Source organism: Orbicella franksi, chromosome 12 (assembly GCF_964199315.1).
Source record: "Orbicella franksi chromosome 12, jaOrbFran1.1, whole genome shotgun sequence".
Taxonomy (NCBI): domain Eukaryota; kingdom Metazoa; phylum Cnidaria; class Anthozoa; order Scleractinia; family Merulinidae; genus Orbicella; species Orbicella franksi.
In genome coordinates, this window is record NC_138156.1 from 21563634 (window position 1) to 21582583 (window position 18950).

An 18950-nucleotide genomic window follows, 5' to 3' on the forward strand; every position below is an offset into this window, starting at 1 on the left:
TGATGCAAATGCTGCAATCTGATTGGCTGAGCTATCGTACACTAGCAGCCATTTGTGTACTGAGGCTGTAGGTAGTCTACGAAATGGCAACGTCTTCTCATTTTTCCAAAGTTTCTAAGGAACATTTAGAAACAAATCAGTGGATAATTAAATTCCGCGGAAGATTAAAAGAAAGACATTCACGGTTTGATCTCCAAATAGTTGAACAAACTGATGCGCACGTATGCAAGAAGTTTAATACTATCTAGAGACTGATTGAAAATTGTCAATGAAAGAAAATTTCAGTTAGAATTCTGCTAAAACTAATCACTTGCTTTTAATTTAGTTGTTAGTAGCCCGTTTAGAAAATTTAGAGAGGTTTTCGATTGATTGTCGTAAAACCAAAACCAAATCAGTTACTTACCAATTAGACTACTCAGCCAATCTAAAACCGTAGTAAAACCAAAGCCACAACCAAAGGAATTGCCTGAGTACTTTCGAACCTCAATTGAAAACCGTCCTAGCTAAACGAAAGAGTGACTTGCTTTGCTTTCAATTCTTAGCACACTCATGCAAGTCATGATGACTTCCATGCTCACTGTCCAAGAAGAACATGTACTACGTAATATCTCAGTGTTGTTTTACGCCCTTTTCCCATCTATTTCTACTGACAATATTAAGTGTTTCTGTTCTAACACATCTTGTAAATTTTAGAGTGGTGCATTATGCATTCACGAAGCAGCCAAGAGAGGTCACGTTGGATTAGTGAGAATGCTGCTGGAGAAGGGAATTCCTGTGAACGCGAAGAACAAGGTGAATGTAAATTCAGTTTAAGAAAAGACAAAGCAAAAAAAACAAGGCTCGCGCTTCTCCTACTCGTAACAATGCCACGTTAACCTGATATCAATTTAGTAATGGCTTTGCGCTACGACCAACATTGCTGACAACGTTATGTTCGCGCGCTCACGCAATATTTTCTTTCAAGGGTTTTCGCCACATCGCTTGCAGTGGTTTGCTATGTTGTAAATTCCAGTAACTATTCAGTGGTGAAAAACTCTAATCCGAGGTCTAATAACTCTAAAATAATTGCAGTTCTACAATATTTATGAGTTGTTAACTTAAGATACCATGCAATAGATTGTACTCACTAAAATTAAAGAGGTGTAGTTCTGTTAGAAAGTGTGTTTTATTTTCATAAAACGCGGTCAAAGTCAACAAGAAAAGTCACAATCTTAATGCTAATACGATACGTTTTCAATAAATCATTTTCATGCGGATATGACTTTATATCGGTTACGTTCCTCGCTCTGTAATTAGGAAGTGGAGAAAAATTCTTTACTTTTTACATGCGTGTCTTCAGCGATTTTGTGCACGGCGTTGATTCTTGAATTTTCCATCACAGAAAAATTACACCCCACTCCATCTGGCCGCACTTAGCAAGAAACATCTTGTTGCACAGTTACTGATAGGATACGGTGCTGACGTTACAGTGATTGGTGGTTTGGTAAGCTAGATTTTTTTTTTGTTTGTTTTTTTGTTTGTTTGTTTGTTGTTGTTTTTTTACTTTTGCGTAACTTTTGCAAGATTTTTGATTCAGGCGAATGCGCATTGGTTAAAATGATGTACCGTATTTTGATTGGGTAGTAAGATTCCAAGGCATGGTTACTAAGCCAGTGAAAAGTGAAGATAGCGGCCGATTCGAACGAATCTCGTCTCCCAAGTTCGGTAAAATTGAAAGTGAAAACCTTTCGTACTGTTACACCTCTACTAACTATGGCTACACTAAAGAAAAGGTTTAAAGGACATTTACAAAACCGCAAAGAAAGGTTTACAGAGCTTTGGCGCTATGAGGAACTACATAAACGTTAAAGTTACGGGTCGAGTGATGGACTCTGCGGAATTTCAGCTTACTCCACTTACTTCAGCTGGACGGTTACTACAATTGCTGAGCTGTCAGCAATGATCAAAAAAGGGTAACTGCTAGATTTAGAATTGTTCGGAATATTACCAACAAGCAATTTAAGACAACTTCACTCTTGAAATTCTAGGCGAAAGAAACCCCACTTCACATGGCATCTAAGGTCAAAGGAGGAGAAAAAGTTGTGGATGTTTTGATCAAAAGTGGAGCTGATCCTGATACTGCAAAAGAGGTAATTATACTTCGGAGGAGGAGGCGGCGTGGCCGAGTGGTTTAGGGCGCTGGATTTGAAATCTGGAGGTCCCTGGTTCAAATTCTTTACCTTACCGCTATGTAGATTTGTCAGCTTCCCACTAGTTGGGATTCTTAATAGTTTATGTTCTGTTTGAGATATTTGATATTTGTTTATTTATTTACAGTGTCCCCAATTAGCACAACAGTGCTAAATACATTTGACACTTAAATAAAGTTATCTTTCGTTATTTTTATTTCATTTTTTTTTAATGACATAAAAACTCATACATATTTACCTTGGAGTAGCTATAAACACTTTTCAGTTATTCCCAATCTGCAGGACAAAACAATGGTTGTTCTCTCCTCTGACAGTAATGAACCTTTCAAATGCAAAACAATCAAGTATTGTTTTGTCCTCCAGATTGGGAAATAACTGAAAGGGGTCTATTTTAACCTCCAGTGTGAGACTTAGGATCAAGGTGTCAAGGAACTTAAATAATTATTACGTGTGAATAGGGCTTGTGTGGGGACTTTAAGGTCATTCCTCTGTGTTGCATTGCGCGTCCGTACTGCGCATGGTTTTCTCATCATTAGCGCGCACATATGAGCGTGTGCGCATAAAAAATGGAAGAGATTTCCCTCAAACTAAGCTCGATACCACTTTTTATTTCATAATTTTAATGAGAACAATATCCTCAATAGCTGGGAAACAAAATAGCAGAAATCTATGGCCACTTTTTTGGCAAATGAAATAAATACAACAAAGAGACATAACGGGCCCAACAGCGCATGCCGAAATTATGTTTCCTTTAAAGGATAAAGAAATGCTGGGAACTTGAAGACAATTTTTCTGGGACATAGATAAATGAACAACCGAAGAAAGTCAAACTCTGTGTGATATAACACGCTACGTTGAAAAATAATTGAGCTTACTTGTTGAGCATGGCGATTACCAAAAGTCACCTAAATAACCATATTGTCAGCATTGTGGTGTGAAAACAAGCCCGGTGACCCCCTCTTTTTATTATGTTTTTAATATCTCCTTGTCCTGTAACAACAACATACTAAGTTTCATTGGAAATCTGTGGCAGGTTATTTTATTAAGGAATCACCTTAAGCAACTTTAATAATGGGCATTAGGCCTATGATGTTGTATGATATTTGAACAATGCTTTCACATGTACATAACATTACAGACAAATAAAAGACTAGTGATAAACTAGGTGTGTCACCATAACTCCATAGATTCTCTTTGTATAGTAATTAATGTAATAATTATTGTTATTTTATTCTAATAGAATGGTGAAAGAGCCCTTCATTTGGCTGCTAGATGTGGAAATTTAGAAGTTGTAAAACTTCTTTTGCGAGAAGATGCTGAAGTCGCTCGTAGATGCAAGGTACAGATACAACTGCCAGTCCATCTTGAAATGGCAGTGAAACCATCTGCCAATAGCTACAAAACTGCCTTATAATTAGTTGCTTTCAAATTTCTCCCTGTTACTTAATATCAGCGAGTGCAGTAAGGTTCCCTCATACTTCCATGTTATTCAGTTTCAAATTGATTTTACGTTTATCTTGTTCTTTCAAGGTTTTCTCTTAATTAAATAAAATAAATAAAAGACTTCATTTAACCTGAAAGGCCAATCAGTGATCACTGGATCACTGGTATTAACTGGCGATCAGCATTTACAATTCCCATGGTTTATGAACCTGGGAAAAGCTTTGTAGTGTATTCCGTAGGTTAAACAGTGTGCCATGCCTTGATATTTTTAATCTTTAAGAGTAAAAATTGGTTTTGCAGATTCTGAACACACTGGTTCCCCTTATCCAACTTTTAGAAAGTCCAGAACAACTAGAAAATATTTCCTATTTATCTTAGGAAACACTGAGAGCACAAGAAGGGAAAATTGTGTATCCATCTGTCGTGATTATCAAACCTTAGATTCTCCTTGCTACCCAGTCATTACATCAACAGCTTGAGCTAGTTCTGTTTCCATAAAGTTAGAGTAAGAAAGTTTATGAAAAGAAAGGAAAGAAAACAAAGTGATAACTTTTAGTGTAATTTTACAGGGTTGTTTTCTAAACAAACTTAGCAAATGATCAGCTCCATGCTGCATGTATCTTGATAGCAATGACATGACAAGGGGAATTACAGAAAGGGAAAGAAAATGAAAGGGATAAGAAAGTTTTTTTCTTTCTTTCTTTGCAGTCAGGGGACACTCCTCTTCATTTTGCCTGTGAAAATGGACACTCTCAGATAGTGGAAGCCCTGATCAAGAAGATTTTCCAAGTCAAGTCTTACATGCTTGCTCGTCTTGTTGTCAATATACCAAACAATGTGAGTTTTCTTGTGATTATGTTACAAAGTCCAAATAAAAATGATGCCCAGTTTGAATATTATATTAAAAAACAAATTATGAACGAAGAACTCAGGGTGACTCTGTGATATCATGCCTCTTTAGCTTTCATGAATCTGTGTATTAACTTTGAAAATTTCTGTTGTATTCATTTGTATCAAATTATATTGAAAAATGCAATACATGTATAAGGTTCTACATAAAATGTTATTTCTTTAACTGGTCCTGGGGTTTTTAATATTAGACTAACTACTGTAGATTATATATTAGATAATATTGATATTCAAATTATTTCTTGCCAGTTAAAAAATTAGCCACTGCAAATCTCTTCAACTGTTTTACGCAGTACAAAACTGTTTATTTTAACCAATATGCCCTGTCAAAACCCACTCATTCCTTTCTTTTTCACTGTTCTTTTCTTCCCATAAGGGTGGAGAGACTGCCCTGCATTCTGTTTCAGGCATTCCTCAGGGAAGGAACAATACAGATGATCACGTGAACGTAGTGCAGATTTTGCTGGAACATGGCACAAACCTGACTTTTACAACATATCAGGTTATGTCACAACCTATAAAAGTAATAGAAAGCAACGGAAATGGCATTTTGTTCTTTCAGATTTAATGGATGATTTAAGGCTCAAACTACACTAGAATTCTAGCTTGCCCTTTGGACAAGCAGCTCTCAAATTTTGCTTGCCCTGGGCAAGACTTCATTCACTTTTTATTATTTACTTGGCAGATGACTTGCCTCAGGGCCCTTGCCCATCTGGCAAGTGAGAATGGAATGTTACTTGCCCAACAGGAAATCTACTTGTCTGGGCTGACTGGACGGCAATTTTTTCAAGCCCTGAATTGATTACCTTGCATGTATGCAAAGGTGCAACACGTGTAGTACTTGAATTCCTTTGCATGCATTGAGGGCTTAGACTGTCTTGTATAGATACATACCGCAAAGAGCAGAATAAACTTCAGAAATTATAAACTGCTGTGTGCTATATAAGAATACTGCACATGTGTAGAATTATACGTTTTTCTTCTTTTAAGTTTAGAAGCTTTTTTTACATTACAGTTAGGATTGCAAGTCTGCACTGTAGGAATATACTGTCATGTATCTCAAATGCTTATATCAAATTCAGAGAGCAGCAACAGTCAATCTCTGCTTGTATTTTACCATCTTACCTGTTTGCTAATCTGTTGCCTTATCCATTCGGTAAGCTGCAGTACTTCTAGTACTACCGAAAGATCTTACCTTTACCCTGCAAGCAGAGTCTCCTTCAATCTTCATAGAAAAATTGGGAAGAGGGAGGATTTTTCCAGGAGACGCTGCTTGCAGGGTATGACCTTGTGACCAGCAATTTATAGCAGGGCAGAGGGGGAATTTAAATTAAATTCCCATTAATGAATTAAGGCAATCACTTTTGAGGTACCGGTAGTGCCATATATTTATTTAAGTGAGGAATCTAAACAGTTGCTTGTTTGTTTGTTGTTTAGAAAAGAGAGACAGCTCTTCATTGGTGTGCCAGATCAGGAAACCACAAGATTGTGGAGGCATTCTTCACTTCCGAAGTGATTCCAGAGCATATCAAACTTTCTACTATCAACAGGACAACTGAGGTGATAAAATTTAATATTAAGTGATTCATCTTTGTACCAACTACTAGCTTCTGTGCCTGTTGACTGCACCAATGAGAAACTTAAGCAAACTTTGACAGGTTTTCATTTAATAGCTTTATGGACTTTTATCACTTAACTGCTTACTTACTCACTATTACTGACTGTGTGACTGACAGACTGACTGACTGACTGACTGACTGACTGACTGACTAACTGACTGACTGACTGACCAACCGATCGATCAATGGTACATCCGACTGACTAATCACCCACCAATTAACTGACTGAGCAAGCAATCAACTGACCAACCGATCAACTGATCGACCAACTGATCGACTGGCCCACCAACCAACTGACTCTGACTGAGAAAAAAAAGCATAGTAACCATGGTTGATTATCATTAATAAATATATTCTCATACAGTGGAACTGCAATCAGAAAACATGTTACTAACAATGATCAAAATGTTACTTGAGGCTGTTGTTGAATTCAAAACACTTGAAATATCATATGTATGATGTAGATGTTTCTTTTTTGTTTGTTTAATTCAGAGTGGGGCATCTCCACTGATGATCGCCTCACAATATGGCATGTTGGAAGTGGTGCGAGCACTCCTGAGGTTTCACGCTAGAGTTGATGTTTTCGATGAGGTAACTGAAGGCCACCTGGCTACAAAAACATATACAGAATTTGTCAGCTGTACAATATTTTGATTTTCCAGAATACACGAAGTGTGAACTGCTCATCCCTGGCAATAATCTTTCAAGGATCAAAAATTCTTGACAATCTTTGTGGGAATCTTATTGAGGATCGTTTCACACTTAAATCTTCTCATGAAGGTAGCAAATTAATATGTTTACTCCAACAAAATATGGGCAAATTTAGCAATAATTTTCAACGTATGCCATTCTTACCCTTAGATCTAGCTCTACAAAAGGATAGTTGTAATTTTTTCATACTAGAGTTAACCCAAAATGTTATTACATGTGAGAAGAAAGAGACAATTAAACTTTACATTGTATACATGTAACTGAAGCATACTTGAGGTGAATTGTTTATTTGATTTCCAGGTGGGTGGTACAGCTCTCCATTATGCAGCATCCAGAGGCCATGTAGATGTTGCTCGTGAACTGCTGAATCACAAAGCTTACGTGAATGGAAGGACCAAGGTTTGTATTAATTATTAGCATGGACAGCTTTATTTACCATCAAATAGGAACTTGCCATTTTCATTCACAGCTTTATGTACCATCAAATGTGCAATCACAGTGAACCTAGTGGCCTATGTGTTACAAGTGTGAGAAATTAACTTTAAAAGTTAATAAGTGTCCTGTCCCTTACAGTTGTTTAGAGCCCATTAGGATAATGATAACTTTTTTAACTTTTCAAGATTGCCCATTGCAAGTGTTTGTTGGCAGTCAATGGCTGACCTTCAGTCACTGGATAAGAACTTACACTCTGCCTTGGCAGATGTAAAATTGTCCATGCTTTGAACTATTGAGCCTGCAAAGTAAATAGTAAATTAAAGTAAAAAATAAATTTCTTATTGTGCTACTCCCCACTAGTTAGAAGTAAAATGCTTAGATGCTTAATTGTGGTAAAATAAGTGTCAAATTGTATAAAGTCCCAAGCTACGTGTGTAACTTAATAATTTATTACAATAAACTTATGCAGTAGTTTAAGTCTTGAGTATGTGTAATAAAAAATCTTCACTGGCTAATCCGTAATGATCACGTACATTGTCCATGTAATTTCTGGCCACATTTTATAATTTTATAACCTATTGGATTTTTAACTTAAGAAGCCAGAATTAATGAATAACTCTTATCTAAACCATTTCTAACTGTGCCTCTGTTGTCTATGTGTGTCGACTATACAATAATTGGCTAAAACTACTGTGGACAATAAATCCTTGACTTGGTCAGCTAGATCAATAATCATTGACTAATGTGACACATTCATTTTCGCAAATATTGTTCATAAAAAAATATCTGCAATCTTTGTCTTACTCTGTCATAGTGTTAATGTTTGCTATTTTAAGCTTAACATTTAACGCTGAACCTAAGAAAACAAACAGAAAGCTGACACCCATTACTACAGCAACACTGTTCCTCTGTGGATCCTACAACCTTTTAATTCATCCATATGGCTCAAAAATGCCCATTACTGTTACATTCTTTATGAACCTCAAATGACAGGCAGGGAGTGGTGTACAGGGAGTGGTGATATTTATTGCTCCAAATGCCAGTCAATAGGTTGGATGGACTAGTAGAAACCCAAACAGGAAAATAACTAGACACAAACATCATCATCATTATCATTACAATAATGACTGTCATCATCATCATTATTATAATAATGACTGTCGTCATCATCATTATTACTGTCATCATCCGTCCTTATCTTGAAGCATAAACACAACCAAGTTACAAGAGAGTGATATCACAATCACGTTGCTGAACACCATGGACTAACAAAAATCTTTATTACAGTTACTGAAGAGTGTACTGTGAACTTCTTTTATGGTCTTTCTTTGGAAAGCTGATGGACAAATCCACATACTGGAACACATACCTCTCAACCAATGCCAACAACTGCCAACATTTTATAACCAACCCATTCAAGACCTTAACAAAATCAAAGAACAAAACCAACAAAAATTTAACTAACAGCCAATATAACATCACAACAAAACAGACAAGTTATAAGCTTCAAACAGCAGAGTTATTCACAGTGGACTGACGAAACGTTTTTACTCGACCACTGTTGCCTGGACAATCACGTTAGACAAACTACTGTGCTTAACGCCCCACTGACCCCTGACACCGTTGTTCACTGCTTACCATTTAATAGCTAATCCTTAACCTCATCTTTGCATGATTAATGTTCTCATTGCAGCCAAATCTCCGCTATTCAGCCAGTAAATCACGTGGTGACAGAGAAGATATGCCTGTAAGGGCCTACCTAATTTGCAACATCACTGACATATATTTTAATTTTAACATCAATTCAAGTTTAGATATTAAAATGCACCCTTAAAGTTTTCTTGTTGTAAGTAGTTTTCAAGTAATACATCAAACATGAAAGACCGTGTTTGACCATGTTTCCAAATACCAAGAAGAGAGTTGAAACACGATGCATAGTGGAGTATTTTTGATGAACTTTGAGGTGTTTGATGTGGTCAAACACTGTCTCGAGTGTTTGATATATCTTCTCAATCAAAATAAGACTAAGGAGAAAATTTAGAAATAAAATCATAAAAATGTATGCTAATTAAGATCAGATATCCAAACACTGTCACGGTCATGATTTCCTTTGCTTAAACTTTATGAATTATTAAATAATGAATCTGAGAAAATTCTATCTATATCAAATAGTTCACAAGCATCTCATTGCATGTTTGACCTTAGGGCCAGTTAATGTTTTCAACACTGGGTTTGTTATTGTGACATGGCTCTTGGCTAGGCTGGTTCTAATTGCTTAACATATATATTATCATATGGCAAATAACAAGATAAAAAATAGACAATAGAACATTAAATTATGGATAACTCGATCAGATAAGCTGTAAAAACACTGATTATGCATGCACCTAAAGGTTAATGGCTGTAAAATTACACAAAGTCTAGTAATAATAATTATTGTTAAAGTAAAAATTTAAACTTCTACACCTAATATATATAGGTCACATTTCATCAAGAAACACAAGCTCAAACATTTCAAAATAAGAAGATTATTACTTAAACAGCATACACAAATAATTTAAACTCCTTTATCGCCACATTCTTCATGTGTATGTTACAGTGTAAAATAGTTTTGTAATAAGAGACATTAAAACCAAAGTAATCAGATTTGTCATTGCAACAAATAACTGAATAATTTCATCAGGACTGTGAGTTAATCTTGTAACTGGTGGCAGGTAGGGAAAAAGGCCTGTAGACCAAATTACATTGAGTACCTAATGCCATAGGTCCGCAAAGCGTGTAAAGGACTTCAGCTACAGTGTTCAGCATGCATTGCATGCTTAAGCAATAATCAGTGTTTATTCAGTAACTGCTAGCCAAAAGACAGTATCTTAACTTTAAATATTGAGAACATGCTTACATAACTTTAATTTTATTTTATTTTATCTAATTTTATTTAATTTTATTTAATTTTATTTTTATTTTATTTTATTTTATTTTTATTTTATTTTATTTTATTTTATTTCATTTTGTTTGTTCTAAGAAAACAATAAGCCGAGACTATTTATAGAGAGTGACGCAATCTTGAGCATTAGTCCTCCATTTTATCAAACTGGTTGATGAAGGGCTAATGCTCAGAATGTCAGTCTCACTATCACACTATGGTGGTTAATTTACCTTTATCAACTTGAAGTTTATAAATAGCCAAGCCTTTCACTTGCCTACCGACACAGCCTGGATCATGTGTACTAAAAGTGTCTGCGGTCAAGTGTTGATCAACACCCTCGATCGACCCTCGATCGATACTTGATCGACACTCCATCAACACCTTGGTTGGCACTCGATCGACACTCCATCAACATCTCGGTTGACAGTTGGTCAAGAGTCAACTAATTGTCGACCAATTCATAGGAGTTGGTCAACACTTGGCCAACTATTGACCGACTGTTGATCAAGTGTTGATAGAGTGTCAACCGATTATCAATAAGGATGTTGATCGAGTATTGATCAAGATGTCGATCAAGGGTATGAATCAAGAGTATCGATTAACACTCAGTTGCAGATACCTTTAGTACACGTGATCCCACAGCCGTACAGTTTCTCCAGAAACTAATACCTTCATAAAAAGAAAATGCATCTGCTCAAACATTTTCTCATTGAAGCCAGAAACCATACTATAATATTATATTATATTAGCTTTTAGTATAAATCTACTAGCGTTCTATCATGAATACTCTTCTCTGATTGGCTACGCTACTCACTATCTATTCTGTGATAGATAGTGAGTAGCATGCTAGTGTGCACTTGTTAACAAAATGACGGCCGCTTCTTGGCGTTTTCGAAGTGTCTGTGAAGAGGGTTTAGATCAAGTTTTGAACGACTAGTAGATTTATGCTAAAACAATTAGATTATTCGCTCTCGATTTCTATGCGTGATAGTTGACTCAGGCTGCACCCCCGTCAACTATCACGCGACAGAAATCTCGAGATCAGAATCTAATTGCTTAATAGATAGATTATATACTATGCAGAAGTTCTTCTAATGCTTGTGGTCTTCTTTTCAGATTGGTCTAACTCCACTTCATATTGCGGCTGAGAAAGGTCACCCAGAGTTTGTACGTGTGATTGTAACAAAGTACAACGCCATTATTGATCCACTTACTGTGGTAAGCAGTCTCAAGCAGTTGTTGAACGATTTTTCTTTCAGAAAATGGAAATATTCATAAGGTTGTTTCAGATTCAAATTCAGATTCATTCATTTATAGTTAGTTATAAAATGGACCTAATCTAATTTTACCCTGCAGTATTGATACTTTTTTTGAAGCAAACTGATAATTAGCCAATAACTATCGTCAACCCAACAACCCATCCAGAAGTCTAGGAAAGGAGAAATCTGCTATACGGAAGTTTTCAAATGAGTGTGGTAAAATCAAACCCAAAGTGAATACTCTGGCCAGTCACAATCCAGGGAACCAATCAAAAAACTCAAAATAAATACATGTAGGTGAAGCAAAGCGCGGGAAAACGTGTGCAAGCGAGTCACGATGGGGTTTGGTTTTAATTCTGATTGCGTGACAAAGTAGCGCGGCTTTTTTTAGCCAATCGCTGAGCATAGTAATGTAAAACCGAGGTAATTACATGATCGAATTACAGGGTTGCCTCAGGTCAGGAAATGGCCGGGGAAAAAGTCAGGAGGAATTGATATTTTGAAGAAAAGTCAGGGAAAATTGAAATAATTTAACACGGCTGATTTAATACCATTGAAGGCTGGTAGAGACATTTGGAGTCACTGTGATCTCATCGATATTTTTACGTCATGAGGAAGGACAATTTGTTGAAAATTACTTACTTTGATTAGTCTTAATGAAAGAGTGGAAAGGACGGCTGTAAAATGAGGCTAGAAGCCGCTGTTGTATATGATATTTTGTATTTGTTGGGTCAGGGAAATTTTATTTTTATCAGGGGAAAGTCAGGGAATTTTGTAGCAACCATGAATTTTAATAATCCAGTGAAAACCGCTCTATTCTTCTCACGTACTGTTACTTTATGAATGATGTTTTTTTTTTCTCTTAGGACAAAAAGAGTCCTCTGCATGTAGCTGCGGGGAATGGCAGAACCGAAGTGTGCAAGGTACTTCTTGATCTCCGAGCCGATGCCAGTGTAGCAGACAGTGTGAGTTGAATTCATTGTCCCTCTCAGTCTAAGGCTATTTTTGACAAGTTCTTTTTCACCCAGAAATCTTTCCAGCAGATTGTAGGGAAGGCTAACTGGCTGACCATATCACAACTTAGCTAATTACCTGACCAGACGTGGAGCGAAGTACCTTTATACGATAACCGCAAAACTCCACAGCTACTTTGACAGTGTTACGACGAAATTCATGATCAATAACAGGACAGACGCATGAAAAACTGACGTCAATTTGTTAAATCGATGGCGATATCGGTCCCGCGTTTTTCGTCAGCGAAGTTGCTTGGTAACATGACGTCGCCTTATCGAGTCGCGCCGACGTCAGTGCTCATGCTAATTTTTGATTGGATGAAGAGATTTGGCGAAGATTTCCCTTGGTGTGACCTGCCATTTCCAGAAAGTAGCAACTTGCCACTGCCGACCATTGCCAATGTTAAATGCCCTTCGCACGTTACGCGCGCATCACTTAGTATGAGTAACTGTTCGACTATTTTCAGAAATTGCTTGTTCGCAAGATGGAAACCTGAAAGAAAAGGTAGCTTTAAAAAAAAAAACACGCGATTGCTAAATATCCAAGTTTATCATTTTGATTGACTTTTACTGTGTTTTCCTACAGAAAGACATGATTCCTGTCCATTATGCTGCTCTGAACGACAAGGAGGAAATCGTGGAATTATTCTTCAACGTCAGACCTGACACCATGACACAAATCGACGCGGTACGCGCTTTGTTTGTCACCAAACAAAGTTTCTGACCAAAATTTCAAACATTGCTGAATCGCAACGTCGTTTAAGCTGCCCATAACACTAGCTTGTTACTGATACCTGGAAGAAGTTCCTCAATTCAAATATTCATGCAATGCTAACAATGACTTTGAAAATGAATGGTTAACCTAATGGGGGGTGGGAGGTGGGGTTAACCTAATGGGCGGTGGGAGGTGGGGGTTTCAGCAGTTTCCAAAATAAATTCCTGCACAACAGAAACGGCCGAAAACAAATCGCGCAATGGGAGCCATAGGGAAAAAATCGAACAGCTGCTTTTTGATTTGTGATGTTTAAAAAAATTCTTGCACAAGCTATTGCCCACCAGAAAAAATCATGCACAACCTAAAGGTGTGAAGCGGCTATAAAAAGCTCTGAATAAACGTCATTCTATTGGCTAAAGTGGCGTCAATATGGATATCTAACAGAAACTGCCTTCACACGTGTACACTTGTCATTTTGTTTGTTCCGTTAGGACGGATTGAACGCGTTACAGATTGCTGCTTCCAGTGGTAGTCTTAAGGTGGTGAGGAAATTGGTTGAGCTTGACTTTGCCAAATGTTCAGCTGATACGGTAATGATTTAAATGTTTGTTTTCTACTTTCCGAAACGCTACAAAGATAGACAAAACATGACGATCTTGAGTTAAAGAAAATGGTCAAGTTTCTTGCACTGTGATAACTGCGTTTGCGCAAAGTTTTACACCGCGTTTTCTGCGCTCTAAGCTTTAGTGATTTACGGTACTTTTGCAGAGCCCAGACGGGCTCCCCAGAGTTCAGGGACTGCAATGTAGCCAACTGCGGCAATCAACATTTATTATCTAATTAGTTACCTCGTTTTCTACAAGATTCATGCTTTCATGTGTTCTTGACATTGATATTATTAATTTGCTTGCTACCAGATTCTTTTTCTTCCTGCGCATGCCACTGGTTGCATGTTTCTCGTGCTTGCACAGGTTACATTTTTCCCGCGCTTGTCTCCGCGCTTGAGATTGATTACATGTTTCCCGCGCTTGCCATAGGTTACATGTTCCACCCTTACCACTAGCTACGTTTCAAACATTTTGCTCTGTCACACAGGGTGTTCTGTGCAAACCGCTCCTTCTAGCTGCTCGTGGAGGCCACAAAGACATTGTGGAATTTTTATTAGAAAAGGGAGCTTCGCCTACTGAGGAAGACACGGTAAAACTAAACACACGTTTAATTAATCCTTTCATTGTCAATTTTAATCCACATCTAATTTTTCCTGACAACATCAAAACGTTTTCAAGCAGACAGTTGAAAGGAGTAAAGAAATTCGTGCACGAAGATATTTTCGTGATGAAACATGAAATTCTCAGAACTTGCGTAAAAGAAATGTATGATAGTAAGTAGGGAGAATTGACATTGGGGGGCCGAACGGTTAAAATGCATTGCTTTGATACATCGCGTAATGACACATCACAGATACAAAGTTGATAGTTCACCGACGAAAGAAACGTGACATTAGTGTACTCGAACTCAAATGGCCGTATTTATACAGGAAAAAAAAAAAACTAGACGACTGTGATGACTTTGCACATTTGGAAAACGCATAAGACAGGCTTGTTATTCGTCTGAGACTTCAAATACGTCACAGATGAAAATATTGCCTTTGATTACCGTCCTTCACGTTTTAGTCAAGGCGGCATCAAAGTCACCAAAGAAATGTAAAGAAGATTTCTCTTGACCTGGTTATTATTAGTGTCTAATACCTACGTAGACGTAACTTATTTTAGCCGTATTATGCGCCTGAGACGTACATTTTGTATCGTTTGTCTACTAAGATAATTACGGAAAATACTTGCGAAATCTCTGAAAAGGAGTTTACCCTAACATAACCTATAACTGAGCCTTGTGCTCTTTTAAGTATATGTCCTACTAACCTTCACTATAAGATCAAGACCTGTCTTATATTTTGTCCTATTGTTTGTTTCTAGGAAGGCAACAGCGTGTTGCATCTAGCCGCCAAGTTTGGTCAGCTCAAAGTTATCGATATGCTGTGGGGGAAGACGGCTATAAACCGAACAAGTGTCAAGGTATGCGCTTGATTTTCATCTGATTAAATATTGTTTTTGCTGTTGTTCTTGTTGTTGCTGTTGTTCTTGTTGTTGATAAAGATTGTTGTTTTTCTTCTTTGCTCATAGAACGGAATGACTGCCATCCACGTTGCTGCCTTATTTGGTCAGACAGAAATTGTCCAGGAATTCCTCTCCAGGGCCCCTCAAACTGCCACACTAGTCAGCGAGGTGAGAAACCTTCATTTTATCAGCCCTTTCCGGTTTCTATAAGATGAAGCGGCTAAAAATATTTCCTACTTTCCCCAGGATGAGATGCTTGTCCCCTCAAAGGTTGCTCACTAGAATTTTGCCAGGTTTTCCTAACCTACCTACCTTTACCTGTATTTTTCCATGCCATAAGGCACTTAAGGCTTTGACATTCTCCTTCCATCCACTTTGATTTGCTGCTAGAGCTCAGAAAGTTCCCCAAGACTACTACTAAGCTGCGCGCCTTTCGTCCTCAGCCGCTCTCTTCCATATTATTTTGGGTCGCTCTGGTCTGCTTCTCCCCTCTGGCCTCCACTTCAATGCTGTTTTCCTACCCGTTTGCCGATAATAATTTTACTCCTGGGAACAGGGGAAGAAGTGTGACCTTCTATGCTACACTGAATACCGTTTTCATGATCGATCGGAATGTTTGATGCTCTACACAGGGGCGGATCCAGGATTCTGCAAGGGGGAGGAGGATGGTACCTTGAGATGGTACCTTGAGACTGCAGAATCAATGGGGCATGCCCCAAAATTTGAAAATTGGAACTTAATTGAAAACTGTCACACCACAAATACTAGCAATAACACAAAGAAGAACTTACAGAGAGTTACCTGGCTAGAGTGTTTGCCTTAATTTCTGCTACAGTATTCACTACAATATTCAATATTTTTGCTTCCTCAAAAGGGGTTTGGCTAGCCACCTAATCACTGTCCCGGCCCCCTCCCACCTAAATCCTCCCCTGCTACAGTCGTACAGTGCAGGTCTTGAGAAGATTCTGTTTTGTTCTTGTTTCAGCGTCCTGCTGACAGCGAGGAAGAGGACGAAGACGTGAGTGTGGATAATGATTGAACACATTTTAGTGAAGATCCTGTTCTTTAACTAGGATACATGAAAAGACTGTCGGTTTTATTGACTGAAACACATTCTACAGCTATATACGAGAAGTATTGTTTGTTTGCTCATTCGTTCAGTCAGTAGACCAAACAAAATTTAACGGTATTAATGTACTGCATGCAATACATATACTGTATGCAATTTTGTGACACTGCCGTGTAATCCTTCTCGGCTGTTTTTATTCTTGTTAGTTTGGATTCACGCCTCTTCACCTTGCGGCTCAAAATGGCGACAACACTCTTGTACGAGCCATCACAAATCATCCTGGAGTACGAGTGGATTCTGTAACATTAAAGGCGGTGGGTTGATTGTATCTTTCACAATTACGCCAGGCTTTAAACAATGACTGCATGTTATTTATGATTCCTTTCAGGTTTATGGCCATTTTCAAGTTGTATATCAAACACAAGAGAACGTGTTTGATCACATTTCCAAACACCGTGAAGAGAGTTGAAGATACATGTAGTTGCAAATACTGCGAGCGGTGGAGTATTTTTGACGAACTGCGAGGTGTTTGGAAAAGTATTAAACACAGCCTTGAGTGTTTGATATGTCTTTCCAATCGAAACTAAAACTAAGGGGAAAATATAAAAATCTATGCTAATTGTGATCAGATATACAAATACACACAATTATGATTAGTTTAAGCGTGATGAATATATAAACGAGTTTGAAAATGTAACAGAATCACCTAAAATAGCTTAACGCAAGCTCTTTAAGATAACGTGACAGCACTTTTATATGGCAGCTCTAAATAGCATTTGTCGGTAGAAGACTGCAAGGGGAGTTTAAGTTGGACATCTTTACTGTTACGTAACTAGTGTTCCTCTTCTACACTCGATCTATAGGGTCGTACAGCACTTCATATAGCATCCCTGGAAGGACACGTGGAAGTCGCCAGCACTTTGATTAGCAAAGCTACGGCCTTGCTGCACCAGGTGGATAATGAAGGTCGTACTTCTCTTCATCTGGCTGCTGCTAATGGACACAGAGACCTGCTCACGATTCTGATCGGTCAAGGAGCTGAGATTGACGCCCAGGATAATGTAAGCTGGAGAGAGCGTGAATGCTTAGTTTTCCATCAATGAACATATGGGCGCTTTCCATTGAACCAAAAATTTGAAAAATTTCGAAACGGGGACCAATGGTGCGGTAATTTCCTGGGAAAGCTTCCAGAAACTCCGGAAACTGTAGAATTTCAGAAAAGCGAGTCATAGAACGCTAATTGCTGAAAATTTCTGTGTGCCTCGCAAGGTTGTCCTCTTCTCCTGAAATTCCGGAAATTGCTCTTCCATTCGTCTCTGGAAATTTCCTTGAATCCAAATCGAAATTTTTCATCGAATGGAAAGCGCCCATATGTCTTTCGGGAACCATGGTCGTGATGAATATGTTGAAGCTTTGGTTTGATTTCTTTGTTATGTTGTTTCTCTCTTCTCAGCTTGGTAATACCGCTCTTCACATTGCCGCCGGAGCTGGCTACCAGGCAGTAGTGAAGCTGCTGATGGAGTATGGTGCTTCACCTTTGATCGAGAATAAGGTTTGGCATTCACAAGAACTTTCATGATTATTCAATTTCCGCCAAATAGTAATTTCTCGACCCTGCACTCACAAAAGACGAAAACCAAAATATTAGAAAGAAAATAAACCAAACCCACATCATAAAATGGTTTCTGCAACAGTAGGAGTGCCGAGCCAAACAGAACGTAGCTAACGACGTGATATTAAGTCACGTCATCTGCGTGACACTAATTCAACTAGAGTAAGTTGTTAAGTCACGTCAGCTGCGTGACACCAATTCAACTAGAGTAAGTTGTTAAGTCACGTCAGCTGCATGACATCAATCCAAAGAGAGAGCGTGGCTAACGGCGTGATGTTAAATGTTGATTTTCTTCTAGTCTGAGGATGTAGCGATTTGTCACGCGGCAAGTGAACGACACATTGAGGTGCTGGATTTCTTGCTCGCTCAAAAACTGAATCACGACCGACTTCTGAGTAACAAAAAGGTACGTTTGTCATACTTAAGGACAATTTTTGTCACACCAAACTCTATTGAGTTAGCTACAATGTCGCTGCATAGGGGTCACTTTAGAGCTCAAGTGATTTTCTTCTGGGTGCGGCGCATATTTGAGAGGTTGTTCTTTCGAGTGAAGGAAATATTCACGTAAATCTTACTTCCGCAAAGAACAAATTGAAGAAGGGAGAGGAGGGTAGGTCCGGCATACAGTGACGTTCAGTGTCCCGGTATTTTCCGTTCCCTTTTTCGGCTTTCGAAGACCAGGATATTTTCACGTTACTTTGATTCTCATTCTAGACGTTTGTTGTTGTTTTTTTCTCATTATAAGCGATCTTCTTTTTGTTGTTGCAGTTTTTAGTCGACCTTGTTATATGCTCCCGCTCGGGCAATCACAAATCTTTGATGAACTTTGTGCTTAGGTATGTATTACTCAAATTCGACTTTTAGTTTAGTCTATTATGTGATAAAAATGACTGACAAAGTGACTGATTGACTGACGAACAAGCGAGGAAGTGAGCG

The 18950-nt window shown here is 38.0% G+C and overlaps 1 protein-coding gene across 4 annotated transcripts in view; it reads left to right on the top strand.

Annotated features, from left to right (window-relative positions):
* Positions 1–18950, top strand: part of LOC145464337 (uncharacterized) — a 44650-nt gene that overhangs the window by 21226 nt on the left and 4474 nt on the right. For 3 of the 4 annotated variants that reach the window (XM_081448184.1, XM_081448185.1, XM_081448186.1), the window contains 23 exons: positions 694–792; positions 1382–1483; positions 2028–2129; positions 3430–3528; positions 4341–4469; positions 4918–5043; positions 5979–6101; positions 6653–6751; positions 7172–7270; positions 9000–9053; positions 11349–11450; positions 12358–12456; positions 13091–13192; positions 13711–13809; positions 14315–14416; positions 15193–15291; positions 15400–15501; positions 16319–16351; positions 16609–16716; positions 17266–17463; positions 17856–17954; positions 18313–18420; positions 18783–18850. In XM_081448184.1, coding sequence (XP_081304310.1) covers positions 694–792; positions 1382–1483; positions 2028–2129; positions 3430–3528; positions 4341–4469; positions 4918–5043; positions 5979–6101; positions 6653–6751; positions 7172–7270; positions 9000–9053; positions 11349–11450; positions 12358–12456; positions 13091–13192; positions 13711–13809; positions 14315–14416; positions 15193–15291; positions 15400–15501; positions 16319–16351; positions 16609–16716; positions 17266–17463; positions 17856–17954; positions 18313–18420; positions 18783–18850 — 2351 coding nt within the window. The remainder of the gene's footprint in view (positions 1–693; positions 793–1381; positions 1484–2027; positions 2130–3429; positions 3529–4340; positions 4470–4917; positions 5044–5978; positions 6102–6652; positions 6752–7171; positions 7271–8999; positions 9054–11348; positions 11451–12357; positions 12457–13090; positions 13193–13710; positions 13810–14314; positions 14417–15192; positions 15292–15399; positions 15502–16318; positions 16352–16608; positions 16717–17265; positions 17464–17855; positions 17955–18312; positions 18421–18782; positions 18851–18950) is intronic. The other variant, XM_081448187.1, reaches the window with a different exon arrangement.